The sequence below is a fragment of the Passer montanus genome, unplaced genomic scaffold (genome assembly GCF_014805655.1).
Source record: "Passer montanus isolate IOZ18808 unplaced genomic scaffold, ASM1480565v1 scaffold4, whole genome shotgun sequence".
Lineage (NCBI taxonomy): Eukaryota > Metazoa > Chordata > Aves > Passeriformes > Passeridae > Passer > Passer montanus.
The window spans coordinates 8,640,894-8,655,498 of NW_024368818.1; the positions used below are offsets into that span (position 1 = coordinate 8,640,894).

The 14,605-nt window shown below is 39.7% G+C and overlaps 1 protein-coding gene across 3 annotated transcripts; it reads left to right on the forward strand.

The window, feature by feature from the left end:
• Nucleotides 1–845: 845 nt before the first annotated feature.
• On the forward strand, nt 846–13,961 carry DCUN1D5 (defective in cullin neddylation 1 domain containing 5). Of its 3 annotated transcripts, XM_039718297.1 has the most exons (9): nt 846–1,201; nt 2,894–2,898; nt 3,666–3,753; nt 6,273–6,343; nt 6,737–6,828; nt 11,648–11,756; nt 11,866–11,970; nt 12,831–12,933; nt 13,616–13,961. In XM_039718297.1, the coding sequence occupies exons 1-9, from the start codon at nt 1,132–1,134 to the stop codon at nt 13,669–13,671; spliced, it is 699 nt and encodes a 232-aa protein (XP_039574231.1). In that variant the 5' UTR covers nt 846–1,131; the 3' UTR covers nt 13,672–13,961. The 3 variants fall into 3 exon arrangements, with proteins under 3 accessions (XP_039574231.1, XP_039574232.1, XP_039574230.1); XM_039718298.1 differs by lacking the exons at nt 846–1,201; nt 2,894–2,898 and adding an exon at nt 1,535–1,583 and having other exon boundaries at nt 3,671–3,753; XM_039718296.1 differs by lacking the exons at nt 846–1,201; nt 2,894–2,898 and having other exon boundaries at nt 3,012–3,753.
• The last annotated feature ends 644 nt before the right edge of the window (nt 13,962–14,605 follow it).

The window sequence follows — 14,605 nt, forward strand, 5'->3', positions numbered from 1 at the left end:
GACGGCGGCTCGCTCCGGGGCACAGGGGGAGAGGCCGGAGCCGTCCCGGCGTCGCCGGGACCGTCACTATGGTGACCGGAGATGGCGGCCCGGGCGCGCAGGCGGCTTAGCTGCGGGAGGCGCCGGCCGACGCGCTCGGCAATCAGCGGAACGGGGCGGGACGGGGCTGGCCCGGCGGGCGGGGCGCAAAGGGTGCTGCGCTGCTCCTCGCTCGGCAGCAGCGCCCGGGAGTCACCCGATCCGCTGCCAGGCTTCCCCTGGGTTCACCGACGCAGCTCTCCGGCCATCAGCTGCGTCTCGGTGTCGCGGCCGCCGCAGGCCCTGGGGTGTTTCCCTCGCTCCCGCCCCACTCCCTCGGAAGCCCGTGGTGCCCGGTACGGCACGGCGGAGAGGACTGCGGTGCCGGCCCCGGGGAGCGCTGGGAGAGTGCTCAGAGCGCCCACCGCGATCACAGCTTGTGACCGCCCGTGGTTCCGCGGGCCAGTGCGGGCGTAGCGATCCGCGCCCCGCTCAGCGCTCCCGGGCCCTTCTCTAGAGGGTCTAAAAGGACGGAGCGCCTCCCGTCCCGCCCAGCAGCTGTCCTCGAACTCGGCCCCCGCTCGCGCCTCTCTGTCCCAGCCCCGAGCCTGAGGGGACACCCAGCTCCCCCGGGCGCGGGCAGTGACCGCGCGGGTTCGAAGGAACTGGAAGGGCGGCGCGGCCCCGTTTGTTTCGCTGCGCGCGCCGAGCCCTAACCGGCACCTCGGGCCCTGCCCGGCCGCGCGCGCGGCGGCCCCGCCCTCCCGGGGGCGGGTCCCGGCGCGGCCCCGCCCCGGCGGCGCTACCACTTCCTGCCCGGCGCCGTCTGTGTCCGGGTCGTTCTCGCCGTTCTCTCCGCAGCCGATACCGCCCGCGCTCGCTCCCGCCCCCGGCACGACACCCGCTTCTGGGAACGGGGCGGCGGCGGCGTCTGCCCGCGGCGAGCGGGGGCCGGCAGCACCCGCTGGGGCTGGGGAGGACCAGCAGGAACCGGGTCTTTTCTCGTTTCCTCACCGCCGGTCTCGGGAGGCGGCGGCGGCCAGGGGAAGCGAGCCCGGGGGCGCCTCGGCTGCGGGCCCCGGCAGCGGGGCGGCCCCGCCCCGAGGCAGGACGATGCCGGTGAAGAAGAAGAGGAAGTCCTCGGGGGCGGCGGCGGCGGACGACACCGGCCTCAAGAAATGTAGGCGGGCCGTGTGGAGCCCGGCGGGGCCGCGGCCGTGCGGGCAGGCACGTCCCGGGCAGGTGCGGGGCTCGCCGTGCGGCCGCTGCGGCGGCGTGGTCGTGCCTCGGCCAGAAACGCCACGGAACGGCTCCCATTCCCGGCTGGCTCTGCCTTTGGCTGCACCTCAAGGGCCGGTTCTGGCATTTGTCCCCATATTCGTTTTATCTCCCTGGGGTAGGCGGCTCTCCTCGCTTTAAGGCTGCAAGTACTCAGAGTGTCTGTCCTAAATCGCCGTTTCCTCTTTTTTTTTTTCCTTTCCCCTCCCCCTTTTTTATTTATTTTTTTTTTTCTTTGTTTGCAGTGAATTGGAAGGATTGGTCAGCACACTGGAAAACAAGAGCAGGAAAGGTTTCTCAAATAAATACAGCTGTTGGAAGCATCTTGTTCATTAACTGCTATAAAAGAATCACTTTATGCCGTGATACCCAAAAGTTGCTGTTAGAACGATAAACCATTAGTGCGGTGCAGCAGGAGCTTACAGTGTGCCTTCCCCGAAATAACTGCCTGCTTCATCTATTAGGCCTTGCTAAGTATGCCAGTAAAGCAGTAGTTACGACTAAGGTCCTGAGGACATGAGGATACAAAGGACTTGCGAAATCAACACTACGGGAATGGCTATTGCAAAAAATTGTGGCATATGGCCTTTCTCATTTGCTGGCCAAACTTGAGCATAGAAGTACTCAGGTTCTTAGTTTGTTATGACTGTTCATTTAGGGTAGCCATTCCTAGCTCACTTTTTGTGGGCATTGATGACCTTATAGTTTCAGTCAGTTTATTCATTGCCTATAAATAACTGTTCTTCTGCCAGCATTATCCACTGTACCACTCTACTCCCTCATGGTTCTGCCCCAAAGTATATTTAGAGGGAATACTTCTGTTTTCTCATACTTTATTTTGTATACTTAAAAAAACTAAGTTATTCGGGTTTGTAATACCAGCTTTCAGTTTCCTTGCTGATCTTAGCACTTGTTTGCATGTGCTCACTTTCAGTTTGTCTTTCTAGAACACTGTTAACTGAAATTTTATTATCTCAATTTCTTTGACTTAGTGTTTTATAGCTTAGGGAAAAAATAAAAAAAACCCCACAGATTCTACAGGGAGCTAGTTGTTGGGCAAAAACTATGATGTAAGTGAGAGTTCTTGCTAGATGCTAGGTGATCAGAAAACATTAGATATGCAAGCATTTTTGTCATTATGTTCTTACACAACAAATTATTTGTAATATTCTTTAGTAAAATCAGTGATTACAAATAGATCTATGTTAATCTGGATAAAGCCAATAAGCAATAGCATACCATATGACTCTGCCTCTTTCTGGTGACTTGTGTTCCTAATGCCAGTTGGATGGATGGATGGATGTTTGGAGGACTCCTTTAATTCTAGCTTTGAACACGGAAGGCTTCTTCTTAAGAGCATTGTGTTTTTTTCCAGTGAAGCTAAAAACGATCCATGGGAGTTAAAGTTGTTCACCCCTCTGAGAATTGAACTATTCTTCTCCTGCTTGACGTTTTAATTTTAAAATTGCAGTGTGGGAGCTGCATAATTTTAAATCATCTCATATGATTAGTTCTCACCTCATTGTTAGAAATAACCTTAGCTTGTTCTAAAAGTCTGTAATTTGTGTTGGAAAGGAGGATGCATTGAAGGTGCTGCAACTCCTTACTAACTGAAGATGCCTTTGTATAGTCGGTGTTTTTACTGGAAGAAATTCTATGCATTCTTTTAATGAATGATGAATTAGAGAATTCACTTCCTAGGCAAACTGGGTTGTGTGTTACATAATGAAGACAATGCTGAGCAGCTTCAGTCTTGCCACAGATTGCACACTGCTATTCTGGTATACGTACCAAATATCTATAGAATTTGTATTTTCTTAATTGTATGTATAATGCAAACCAATTGACCAAGTTTTTTTCTCAGATTTGGATGGTTAACTATAAATAGCCTGACTTTTAAATATGTCAAACTCTGCAGCTTCTGTTGACCTTAATGGGATCTGTGCATGTTCAGCACTCTTGAACATCAAGCTGCTTATTAGAGACCTAACACTGAATGCCTGTACGTATAAATAAAAGTAGGTAATAAGGCATTTGAATTACTGAGGAGTGATATTTTCGCCATCTGTGTGGGAGTTTTTTAATTTAATATCTACAAGATAACAGTACTTCTGCATTTCAGAAAAAGTAATATTTGCAATAAATTTAGCTATGAGATGGTTGTAATCTAAAGGGAATTTTGTGTTCCAACAGGAGTTGAGGATGACAGACAGTTGTCTTTTATGAAATTCAGCATAACTCTAGATGTATACTGACCTCGTGAAGCAATTTAAATAGATTAATAATAAATGTTGTGTAATTTAATTTTTCCTGCTTTTCACATGTCACATGAAAATAACACTGTTCATCCCTGTGTTTCTATTTGCTACTGCAGATCACAAGCATCTGGTAAAGTAATAAGTGGAGAGGAACATTTTTCAAGCAAAAAGTGCCTGGCTTGGTTTTATGAATATGCAGGTAATGTGCAGTGCATTCATGTTTGAAACTATATGGTTTTGTTTTAAATAAAGCAATACATAAAATATTACTTGCATTTTGCTTTTGTGTGCTGATGTAGACATAAAAATGTGTCCGTATTTGCTTCCTTATAACATGCACTTGAATCAGGAGGGCTTTTATTATTACCTTCTTGGTGTTTGTTCTTTTTGACTTATTTTTGTTTACGCTTTATAACTTTAAAATGAAATAACACATATCAAGTAGTACAATGTTGAGCCAGGATATACTGAATGATTCATTTCTTGCTTTGAAATTGTCGAGTAGAAGTCAGGACATTGAGAGATAATTCAGACTGATGCTTACGTATCTAACTATATCTTCTTTGTGATCATATTGGAAGACTAATAATGTAGGTCATGATTTAAGCTCCTTGGATTTCTGTTTTAAAAAACAAAATAGTAGAGGTTTATACTGGTTTTCCATCTGAGAATTTGTACTAACATTTTTTATATTCTAAATACCAATGTTTCATTGCAGAGGTATTTGAAGTAGCCTCTTTCAAACAACTCAGAATTGCCATTGAGTAGCTGCTTTAAGTGAATAGGCAGTATATTTTGCAGAATTTGTTACACTATTGCTGCTATTTATTTACCAATTACATGGTTTCTGAACTCAGGATTTCTGAATTGTTATTAATTCCTTGTCTAGTCACTACTTAAAGTCCATCAGAACTGGTTGGTGATTAAAACTCATTAATTGCCAGATTTAGTATGCAGAGAGCTGCTGATTTATCTGCCAGCAATTGGTTTGAGTACATTTATCATATTTTCTTATCATATTTATGATATTTTCTTTGCAGTCTTTTCACTGAACTACTTTTCAATGAACTACTCTTACTTATAGTAATCTGCTCTCTACTTTAGGTTTGTAGCATACTCTTCTGGAGCAGAGTCTTTTCTAGGGAAATAATAATTCAAAGTTAATTTTCTTGTGATAAATTTGTTTGCACGTTCTTCAGAATTAATGTCTGTAAATTTTGGCTTTGTCACTGAGTCAAGAATTGAATGTAGGAAGTTATACTTACAGTTAACCAGCAATCAAAAAATGCCAGATTTCTAGCACGAGAGAGAATTCCAGTTAAATTATATACAATAAAAGATAAAATGGTTCCATTAAAAGATAAAACTATACACACACATATAAGTGTATGAGCTTTATGTATAATTTCTGGACCAGAAACACTCATTCAGGCTTTTACTTGTCATTACCAGTGAACCCTTGTATGTGTTTCTCTTCATAATTTGCTTTTTTTTTCAAGAATTTTCTATTGTAACAGTGTTTGGTATTGCCTACCTAGGCAAAATGGCCTCTGCAGTATTTTTCAGGAGGTAGGGATTCATGATGTTAAGTGTCAGTTGGATTTTATTTTTCTACAAAAGTAGCCATTCTCAGTAGGTTTTATTGACAATGTTCTTATCTCACAGTGAGTAGTTATGCAAAGCACATTATCAAAACTCTTAAAGAGGCTTCTGCTTACCCTGGCAGCTGATCAAGTGGAGACAGATTCATCAAGGACTCTGCCTATTAGAGGTAGCAAAATTTGCCAGAAAGTTGTGAAGTGGTATGTTGTTTTGGAAGCTAAAACCTTTGCCTTTTATATGAGTTTATACTCATTAAATGTTAATGTAATGATCCAGGACACATTAAAACGCTGTGTTGACTGGCCTTTTAATAATATTTGGCTGCTCAGTAGGAATAATTTTTGGAGGCTTAGTCAAAATAACTGAAGCCAGAGAGATTAGAGGAGCAAAACACCCTGGAGTGTGTGTCCGTATTCACTCTTCAAAAGCGCTATTTTGCTGCATTTTAGAGGCTTTCATGTTAAAATGGAGAAATGACAGCAAAACACTAACTGCTGTGGTCCTAATCAATTTGTTTTCATTGCAGCCCTGAACCTATTTTTTTGCTTTGTATATGGCTAACATGCTCAGCGTTTCTTCAATTTATTGTTCTCACTTTGCTTATTTTACTCAGCATTGTAAAACTCATCTTACATTATTTGCAGATTCACCCTCTGTGTTAGAGTAAACCCATAATGTTAGCACCATCAAAAGAATATCTGTAATAGTAGTTGAGACAGAATTAGATTTTTTGGTTGTTGATAAAATAATTTTTTGAAGAACATTTTTCATAAAGTAACTTCAGCAGAGAGTAGTGGTACCCAAATGTCTTGACTCCCACAGTTATTGGAGTTGAGCTGCATCAATAGGAAGCTCAGTGGAGTCTTTTGAAAAATCAAATGCAAAACTGAAATGGCTTGTCTGCTATCATAGGGAGGCAGTGCACAGCACAAACATTCTGGTGTAGCACATGTGTCTACACAATTGCACTTGACAGAATAGTTCTAGCTTAAAAGCTACTTAATAGTGTAACTCAATATTTTTAGAAATACTTTGGGTGCAATATAGCCTAATTATTGAGTATAACCCTTGTGAGTGTTACTTAGATTTCACTCTGGTGTGGTTTTTGCTTTGAAGGTCCCGATGAAGTTGTAGGCCCTGAAGGAATGGAGAAATTCTGTGAAGACATCGGTGTTGAACCTGAAAATGTAAGTTTCTTTCATATTGCTAATAACACCTAAGATACTAGGTAAGGTTAAGTTCTGTGTAAAGCTCCTAACTCCACTAAGCAGAGTTTTTCATTTTCCTGCTTGTAGGAGCTGCTCTTAAGATATTTCAGCTGAATACATCAGTTATATTTGGCTGGTGTGTGAGGGTTTTTTGGGTGGGTTTATTATAGTAATACTTAATTTTCAAAAATTGGCATTGAGGGAAAAATTGCACGTAGCTGAATTTTTTAATGTTATCAAATATGAAGACCAACCATATACCACTATTGCTGGAATGTTTGAATGCTTTAGAGTTTTGTTCTTGGACATTATTAAATCACCCTTTTCTTATGTAATGACTCTTTTTCCTCCCCTTATTTTTGTTTCCCTTAGATTATTATGTTAGTTTTAGCCTGGAAACTAGAGGCTGAAAGCATGGGATTTTTCACAAAGGAAGAATGGTTGAAAGGAATGACCTCATTACAGTAAGAGTGCTTTTACGTATCTAATAGAATGTTCTAATTTTATGATTGTACCTATAACTTAACTATTCGTGTTCTGTTTCATGTATGTTGAAAATCAGACACAAAAACAGCTGGCTTTTAGTTCTTGTTTTGGTCCACAACTGCAAAATTAATCTGAGTTCAGTCAAAGGATTAAAATACTGTCTAAACCTAGTTAAGTCAAGTTTTGGTTGCTTCCATTTCTTGCAACAATATGTTAAAATACTATCATTCTAGTTAGCAGATATAAATAAGTGTATCTGTAGATGCACATAAACATGTCTCAGCACTGATATTATGGAAAGATTTTACTGATTTCTGAGCTTTATAGATGAGGATAATAATTTTGGCTGTTGGTGTTATTAGATGTACATCAGAAGCTATGCTTAATGCTTAAGTTAAATAACAGCTTTTCAATTTATAAACTAATCTTGCTCTTTCTGTTTGCATTTGAATTTTTGATGAGTTAATGCTCTGCCTAAAGAGATTGTTTCTTATATTAATCAGCTTTTTGTGAGGCTTAAGTCAGTAGTTACTTTTTGTTTGTTCTTTGTGTAACTACCTGTGGTACCCTAGTGTTTTAAGGGTGTCATGTTATGACACTGCATTTAGTATTACAGATAGGGAACTACTATCGCAGCTAGAGCACAGTGGGAAAGAGGGCTTGGCTTTACCCTTGCCCTGTCAGTTGTGGATTGGTTTGGGAAATTGGGCATATACCCTCTGGTTACTCAAAACTATGGAGTAAGTGACTCTGGACTGACTCTCAACTCTTAGTTGATTTGGGACCAGGCTTCTGATAGATGCCTTGATTATTTTGTGACTATCACCAGAAATTAAATTAGGAGCTGGAATGATTAAATTGCCTGAAATTCAAGATGACAGGTTAAATTCTGGGTGCACGATTTTTCAGATGCAGTGAATTTGGTATTGGTCACTTATCCAAAGTATTTAATTTTTATGCCCAAATAGAAGCTTTCAAGAGTTAGCCCATCTCACAGAATGCAAGCACAGAGACATATGAAATCAGGCACCTGTTCAGAGATGATGTTTTAGACTTTGTTTCTAATAATTTCCTGACTGGAATTCTTCTGGTTCTTTTCAGAACAGAGCTGGTCATGCTATAGTCTAAACATGTTTAGTACTGAAAATAGGGTGCTGGTGTGCGTTTTCGTGGAAACAGACTTGTGGTGAGAGCACTTGCCTAAGCCTAAAGCAGTTAATGTGTATGTTTTGCTTTCCCTGTTGCTCTCTAAAAAGCTGGCTAAGCAGAGGCACTCACATAACACAGCTCAGGATCCATTAGCTGAAAAATAGGTGCAGATTTTGGCTGGGAGTGAGCAAGCAGCTCTGTGATGCTTAGTTACCATCTGAGGTTAAACTATGATGAAAGAAAATACAAACCTGTAGACTAGTGCTGTTGTTGCTTACTAGGAAGGGAGGATGATATTATGGGGTTATCTATTTTCTCTTGAAAGGTTTGACAAAAGTTTGAAGTAAAAGGGTTTTACACTTAAAACGTAAAATATTACTGCATGCTTACATAGCTTATTTTTTTTTCTTTGTAATTTTTGCATGAAGAAATGAGATTGAAATGCATTAAAACCCCAGAGTATATTATACATGGACTTCTCTTATAGAATCTTTATTTCAAAATATGTGAAATGTTACACAAGGTAATTGCATGAACAGTGCTGGGTGGAATTCAGCTTAATAGTAAGATACCTAAATGTTTGGTTTATATGTAAGAGCTGGATTTCTTAAACTCTTACTGCAATCTTTGGGGATCCAGTCGGTGTAATGGAGCCTAGGGAAGTATCCACTTTGCCCTAAAACCTAATGACTGGTCACCTGAATTGCTCTTAGAGGTTGCTTGGCTAGTCCTCTATGAATGACAACACCTGAAGCTTAGGACATCTATCTCTAATCTACAGTTAGATGACAGCATTTGGGTGCCTGAATCTTGAGTGACATTCTCTCTGCATGTTGTTTTGTAATACACTGGTGAAGTTTGCTGTTTAGAGATGAGAAAAATAAATGTATGGTGTGGCAGATACTGTCAAAATGAAGATTAATTGAGCCCGAAATGTCATCTTATAAGACCTAAACAACTTAGGCTGGGAGGTTTCCAGTACGGTGCATAGGTGAATTCTGCCCCGTATATGTGTGCATATACACATGTACATATATATGTGTGTATACCTATATATTTATGTATAGATGCAAGCTCTCCTCATAGCAGAGAGAATAGAGTACCTCTGCTAGGCCAATTATTTCATCCTTCTTAGGATGAAATGTATATACTAACATGAAATGCTTTTGGTTTAATGTTTTTATACATCTTGCTGATTTTTCTTTTTAGTAAAAGACAAGTGTATGTGAATAGCTATGAAATATAAAACATTGAAATAGCTGAGTAGGAGTTAATAAATCATCACTTTGTCCATGTTAGCTATGCCTCAGATGATCTCTATCTTGACAGAAATTAAAATACATTCACTTTGTAGTGCTAATTTGAGTTTTGCTAAAGATGTTACATAGGGATGAGAAGAGAATGTAGTAAGCTAACGTCTAATTTTTATGGTCTTGAGGTAACACCATTCAGTGCTATCTTTCAGTAAGGACCATTTGAGAAATTACATCTTTTTCTAGTGTCTGTACAGGAGTTTAGTGTTAATTCACTTGTACTAATTAGAAGGTTGTTCTGGTTATTAGGAAGATTATTCCAGGTATGGGTGATCTCAGTCATCTGTTTTATGGTGCAGCCACACAGGCAGCTGTACCTCTGTAAAAGAGGAGTTTGGCAACTCCTTGCCTCTTTTTGGGAGGAAAGTCAGTGGCTAGGTATAAAAATGCCCTAAACAGCTTTAACCAAAACATACCTGCGTGTCGGGATCCAGAGGCTGGCGCTGGTCTGAGCATGATCCATTTGGCTTTTTAGTTGCAAATGCACTGATAATAAATTGCTTAGGAGTCATGACACTTAATAATTGCTCATTTTCATACCAACTTTTTCAAATTAATCAATTGCGTGTTAAAATACACATAGCCAATAGTATTGCAGACAATAGCTGGCATTTTACTTTGCGCTTAGATGTATGAACAGTTTTAACAAAGTAGTTTGCAAGAAATTTAAACATACTGAAATTTGAGTTTACCCATGATAGGGTAAATCATCTGTCAAATTATTTAACAATGCGTGGTAAACCCACTATAAATATTTTATGTCACTAGTACACTAAAAACTTGAGCATTTAGGTAGATTAAATAGGTAGATTTGTCCTCAAATGTGTAGAACATTCTGGTGAAAGTATGAAGCTTTGAACATACAAGAGGTACGAGTAAAAAACGCAATGCCTTTCTAGCATAGCATAATGCTAGAATAGCATAATTATTTCTAAGGGTTACATATAGAATACAGACCAGTTAGATGGCTGAAGACAAAAAAAGTCATTTTATTTCTAGTTCAGTTTACCAAAGCTCATTTAACAAGAGTTCTTTGCAATTTGTTGTATGTTTTATCACGGAATATACTACATGTCATCTGAATATGTAGTCTAATTAGCTAATAGTTTTATTTATTTAGCACCAGTGTTGGCTAGGACTGAGTGCTGCTTTAGGTAGATGCTGCTAGAGACAAGAAATAATAAAAGGTTGCATCAGTTGGAATTGCTACATTTCTCTTGTCGAAGTCTGAGTGAGACAGACTGACAGACAGCTGTGCACACACAGAGTGGCAGATCTGAGGAACAGGAAGTATCAGCTGTGGGCAAAGTACAGCATCAAAGCCCAGCATCTCAGCAGCCCTTGCTGGGGGCCTGTGTGACAAGTCCGTGTGGAGCTGTTAGAGGTGCAAATGTGTTCTCTGAGAGGCAGGCTGCCAAAAGGGGGACACGTGACCAAAGGAAGTATTTATGTACAGCTGCATTTCTGAAAGTATGCTTCTTCACAAGGGATACAAGGCGAGGTAGATTTTTTAATTTATTCTTTTTTAGTCATGGCAGCTATTTTATAAGAATAGAATGTCCTGTTATAACTGTTCTATTGAGTGAGTACTTTCTGGAGGATTAGCAAAGTTAAATTGCATTCTCCTTTGCCATTGTTGGTGAATCTGACCCATTTTCTGTTTCCTTGCTGAGTAAAGTACAAGGCAGACTTACTGCCCAAGGGTTATTTTTGCCAAAGCTTTATCCTGTTGACTAGCGGACCTCTATGTTCTCATACAGCCTTTGATTTTTCAGTTGAGTAGCTACTGACTAATTCAGGTGATTAAGGCTTTATCAGAGCTTGCATTTATCAGTCATAAAACATGAGCAGACTAGTATGTTTTGCAGAGTGCCTGCTCAGTCCTGCCATTTGTAAACGCACACTTCAAAACTACATGTTTAGGGTTTGCGTTTTCCCATTATTTACAGCTGTATTTTACCCCTTAATGCACACTGAATTACGTTTTCTTCAGACATTTGTAGTGGTTGGAAAATAAGATACTGCTGGGTATGACTGTAGATTACAGAGTTTGGAATTAAAAGACTGCTATTTGAGATGTGAAGCATGCACTTCATATTATGTTGGTGATATATTTCAAACAAAAAACTTGCCTACAGAAGCCAGCATTCATCATTTCGGAAGCTGCTAATAATTTTGAGCATGTTCAAGATTCTTTAAGTCAGTTTCACAGTATTACTCCTGTGTATCTAATGATTGTGTTTTGGTGATTTCAGTTTTTTATGTTTGCTGGCATTTTGTTCATTGTCTAATGTGGTGTTTTGAACTTCTCATGTTTTGTTGGGTTTTTTTTAAGGTGTGACTGTACAGAAAAATTACAGAGTAAATTTGACTTCTTACGGTCACAGTTGAATGACATTTCATCCTTTAAGAATATCTACAGATACGCCTTTGATTTTGCAAGGGTAAGACTGCTGAAATATTAGCAAAGTTCTTACTTCTATTTATTCAACTTTTATTTATTAATCAAGCTTGTGCTTGATTGGTTCCTGTGCTTTCTTTATTCAACCTTAGGAAAAAGACCAGCGAAGTCTTGATATTGATACTGCAAAGTCCATGTTAGCTCTTCTGCTCGGAAGAACTTGGCCACTGTTTTCAGTATTTTATCAATACCTGGAGGTACAAGTTTCCTTGACTTTGTGAATGTTGGCGTAGGAGTTTGAGTGTTCTGTGAGAATATTGTGTTTATTTTACTTAAGAATGTATCCATTATGCTCCCTTTCCCTTGCTCAATGTGCTTATGAAACAGTGATGTTCTTGCATGCATCACAGATCCTTATCTTCCTCCCTGTGCCCCATTGCCTTTTCTTTTCTAAGGCAACTAAAATTCCATCTTGATTTTACTGTGAATATAAATTTGAAAGTAAGTATAGAGCCCCACTAGTCTTCAGCTGCATCTGCACTGCATTTCAGGTTTGCTTTGTGCAGATACGGTGTGAAGGTATCTTGATCTCTGGCTTCCTGGAAGATTTTGATCAGCTCAGCTGCAAGTGACTGATGAAAATGAACAGGTGTATATGTTGTGGAACAAAGAGCTTGATACCATTCCCTGGCTTCAAAACAGTACTAACACTGCAAAGTAGATGTCCTTATGATCATAATGTATTGTACCCTGGAGAAAAGATGATTTTTTTTTTTAATAGTTCGTTCTGGAAATACATCTGAGCTAGATAGGTTTCACTTCAGGGCAACGCAAAAATATACCAGTTTTTGAAGCTTACAGTGGTGACTTACTGATTTCCAGGTTTTGGGGAATTTGATTCTGCTCTGATCTTCTACGAAATCATTTTATGTCATTTCATAACTATGAAACATGTTAATGTGTAGTATTTTTAAAAATGGAAAATCAAGTAAGTAATAGCCATTGTTACCCATTAAATAGTTTGTTAAGAACTCATTGAAGATAAAATTATATAAATTAAATGCAGGGGTACCAAATGCCACTTGACATTTTAATATTTTGGAATTACTTTTCCTAGCAATCGAAGTATAGAGTTATGAACAAGGATCAGTGGTACAATGTACTAGAGTTCAGCAGGACTGTCCATGCAGATCTTAGCAACTATGATGAAGATGGTGCATGTAAGTATTCTTAATGTTTTGCTTATTCAAATTAAATTGCATAAAAAAAATTCCTGTAACAGAAACAATACTGTAAGCTATAATTTTTCCAACAATAACTAAAAAAACAGCCCTGATAACCATCCATCTTCAAGCTGCAGATATTAATTTTTCCTAATTGTTTGTCAGTGGTATAGTATGTAAATAGTAGATAGTTTTCTTGAGCCAGCTTGTATTCAGTGAGAAGTTGCTGCATGCAACTGTAGACTTGCAAGTAGAATTATAAACAGCAAACTCTCATTTTGTACTAGTATATAATAAACTGTAGCTTAACAATTTTTGCCTACCTGCTGGTACTTGGGGCTGAGCTCTCCACCCAGCTGGTAGTCAGTCATGCCAATTTTGAAAACTTTGGGAAGAAGGAATTAGTTGTCCTGATTTACAAGGTTATTTTTATGCTTTTTGTTCAGTTCACTCCACCTGTCAGATATCAGGTGGAGTGATATCAGGAACAATGCTTTCCATAAAGTGTTTTTTTGTGCACTTTTTATCATCCTTGGATTGGAATGATTGTACTAATTTATGGGTATTTTACCATAGGATTGACATGGATGTTTCCTGTATCAGTAGTTTTAACCCTCATACTTAAAAAGGTGTTTGAAAGACATTATAAATTTTAACTCCAAGCTTTGTCTGTTTGCAGGGCCCGTACTTCTGGATGAATTTGTTGAATGGCAGAAAGTTCGTCAAGCGTCATAGCAAGAATTTAAAGGAAAATGCAAAATTTTTTTTTGGTGCCCGCCTGTACACAAAGTAATGAGAAAAACAAAGGATTGCATTTTCATTCATGAGAAAGACTTTACAGTAATTTTTTTTTTCCTTTTTTAAGGAGACTTTCTTGTTACATGTGATATGGGCATTGAACCACACCTCTTCTGAGACTGAAAGTTGGAGTTCTTGTTTTGAGTCTTATGTTTATAGCATTTATTTCAGAACAATAAAGATTCAGATTTGTGACAAAGGCCTAAAAGTGAAGGATGTCCCTTGAATGTGAGCGTGGTGTCTATTTTTAAAACCAAAACTAGAAGATATCTTTCTCAGAAGTGCCCTTTGGTATGAATTTTTGAAGACCTTAAAATGCTTAATTGGAGCTGTTGCTTGCTGTTGGTGTGATTGTCTGTGTGGCAAATGTTGGAAAGAATGACTGATTTTGGAAGCCCTGGGTAGGAGTGTGCTAATTTGCTAGTATTGGTCATGGGTTGTGCCACAGTTTTCAGCTCCTCGTGGAGATAAAGGCCTTAAACTCCTGCTATTGTTTTTAATTTCTTTGTTTATTCCCCACCCAGTGGCATGGCATTTAATGGCAGGCCGTTTCAAAGCAAAAGGTGTACAGCAAATGGCTCTGTGTGCAGAATGGCTGAAAACTAGTTGCCTGTACTTCAGATGCTGAACACAAATACTCTTTGGGTACAGCAAGGCAGCTTCAGATTTTTACTGCTATTTAGGCTTTTTGGATTGCTTTGTACAAGTGCAATTTATATTTTAAAAGGGAAAACTGGGAAGACTTGGTTTCAGGCTTTTCTTACATGTTTTAGACTGGAGGCACTTATAACATGACTTTTTTTCCTCTCTGGATGGTTTTCATAATATAAATCAAGAAGCAACTATTTAATCACCTACTTTTGACCAAGTA

Excerpts from the sequence above, each read along its gene's own strand:
- DCUN1D5 (XM_039718296.1), top strand. The coding sequence starts at position 3,585 with ATGTTGTGTAATTTAATTTTTCCTGCTTTTCACATGTCACATGAAAAT. Across the intron at positions 3,754-6,272 it reads TTGGTTTTATGAATATGCAG|GTCCCGATGAAGTTGTAGGC; the intron begins GTAATGTGCAGT and ends TTTGCTTTGAAG. Across the intron at positions 11,757-11,865 it reads ACGCCTTTGATTTTGCAAGG|GAAAAAGACCAGCGAAGTCT; the intron begins GTAAGACTGCTG and ends ATTCAACCTTAG.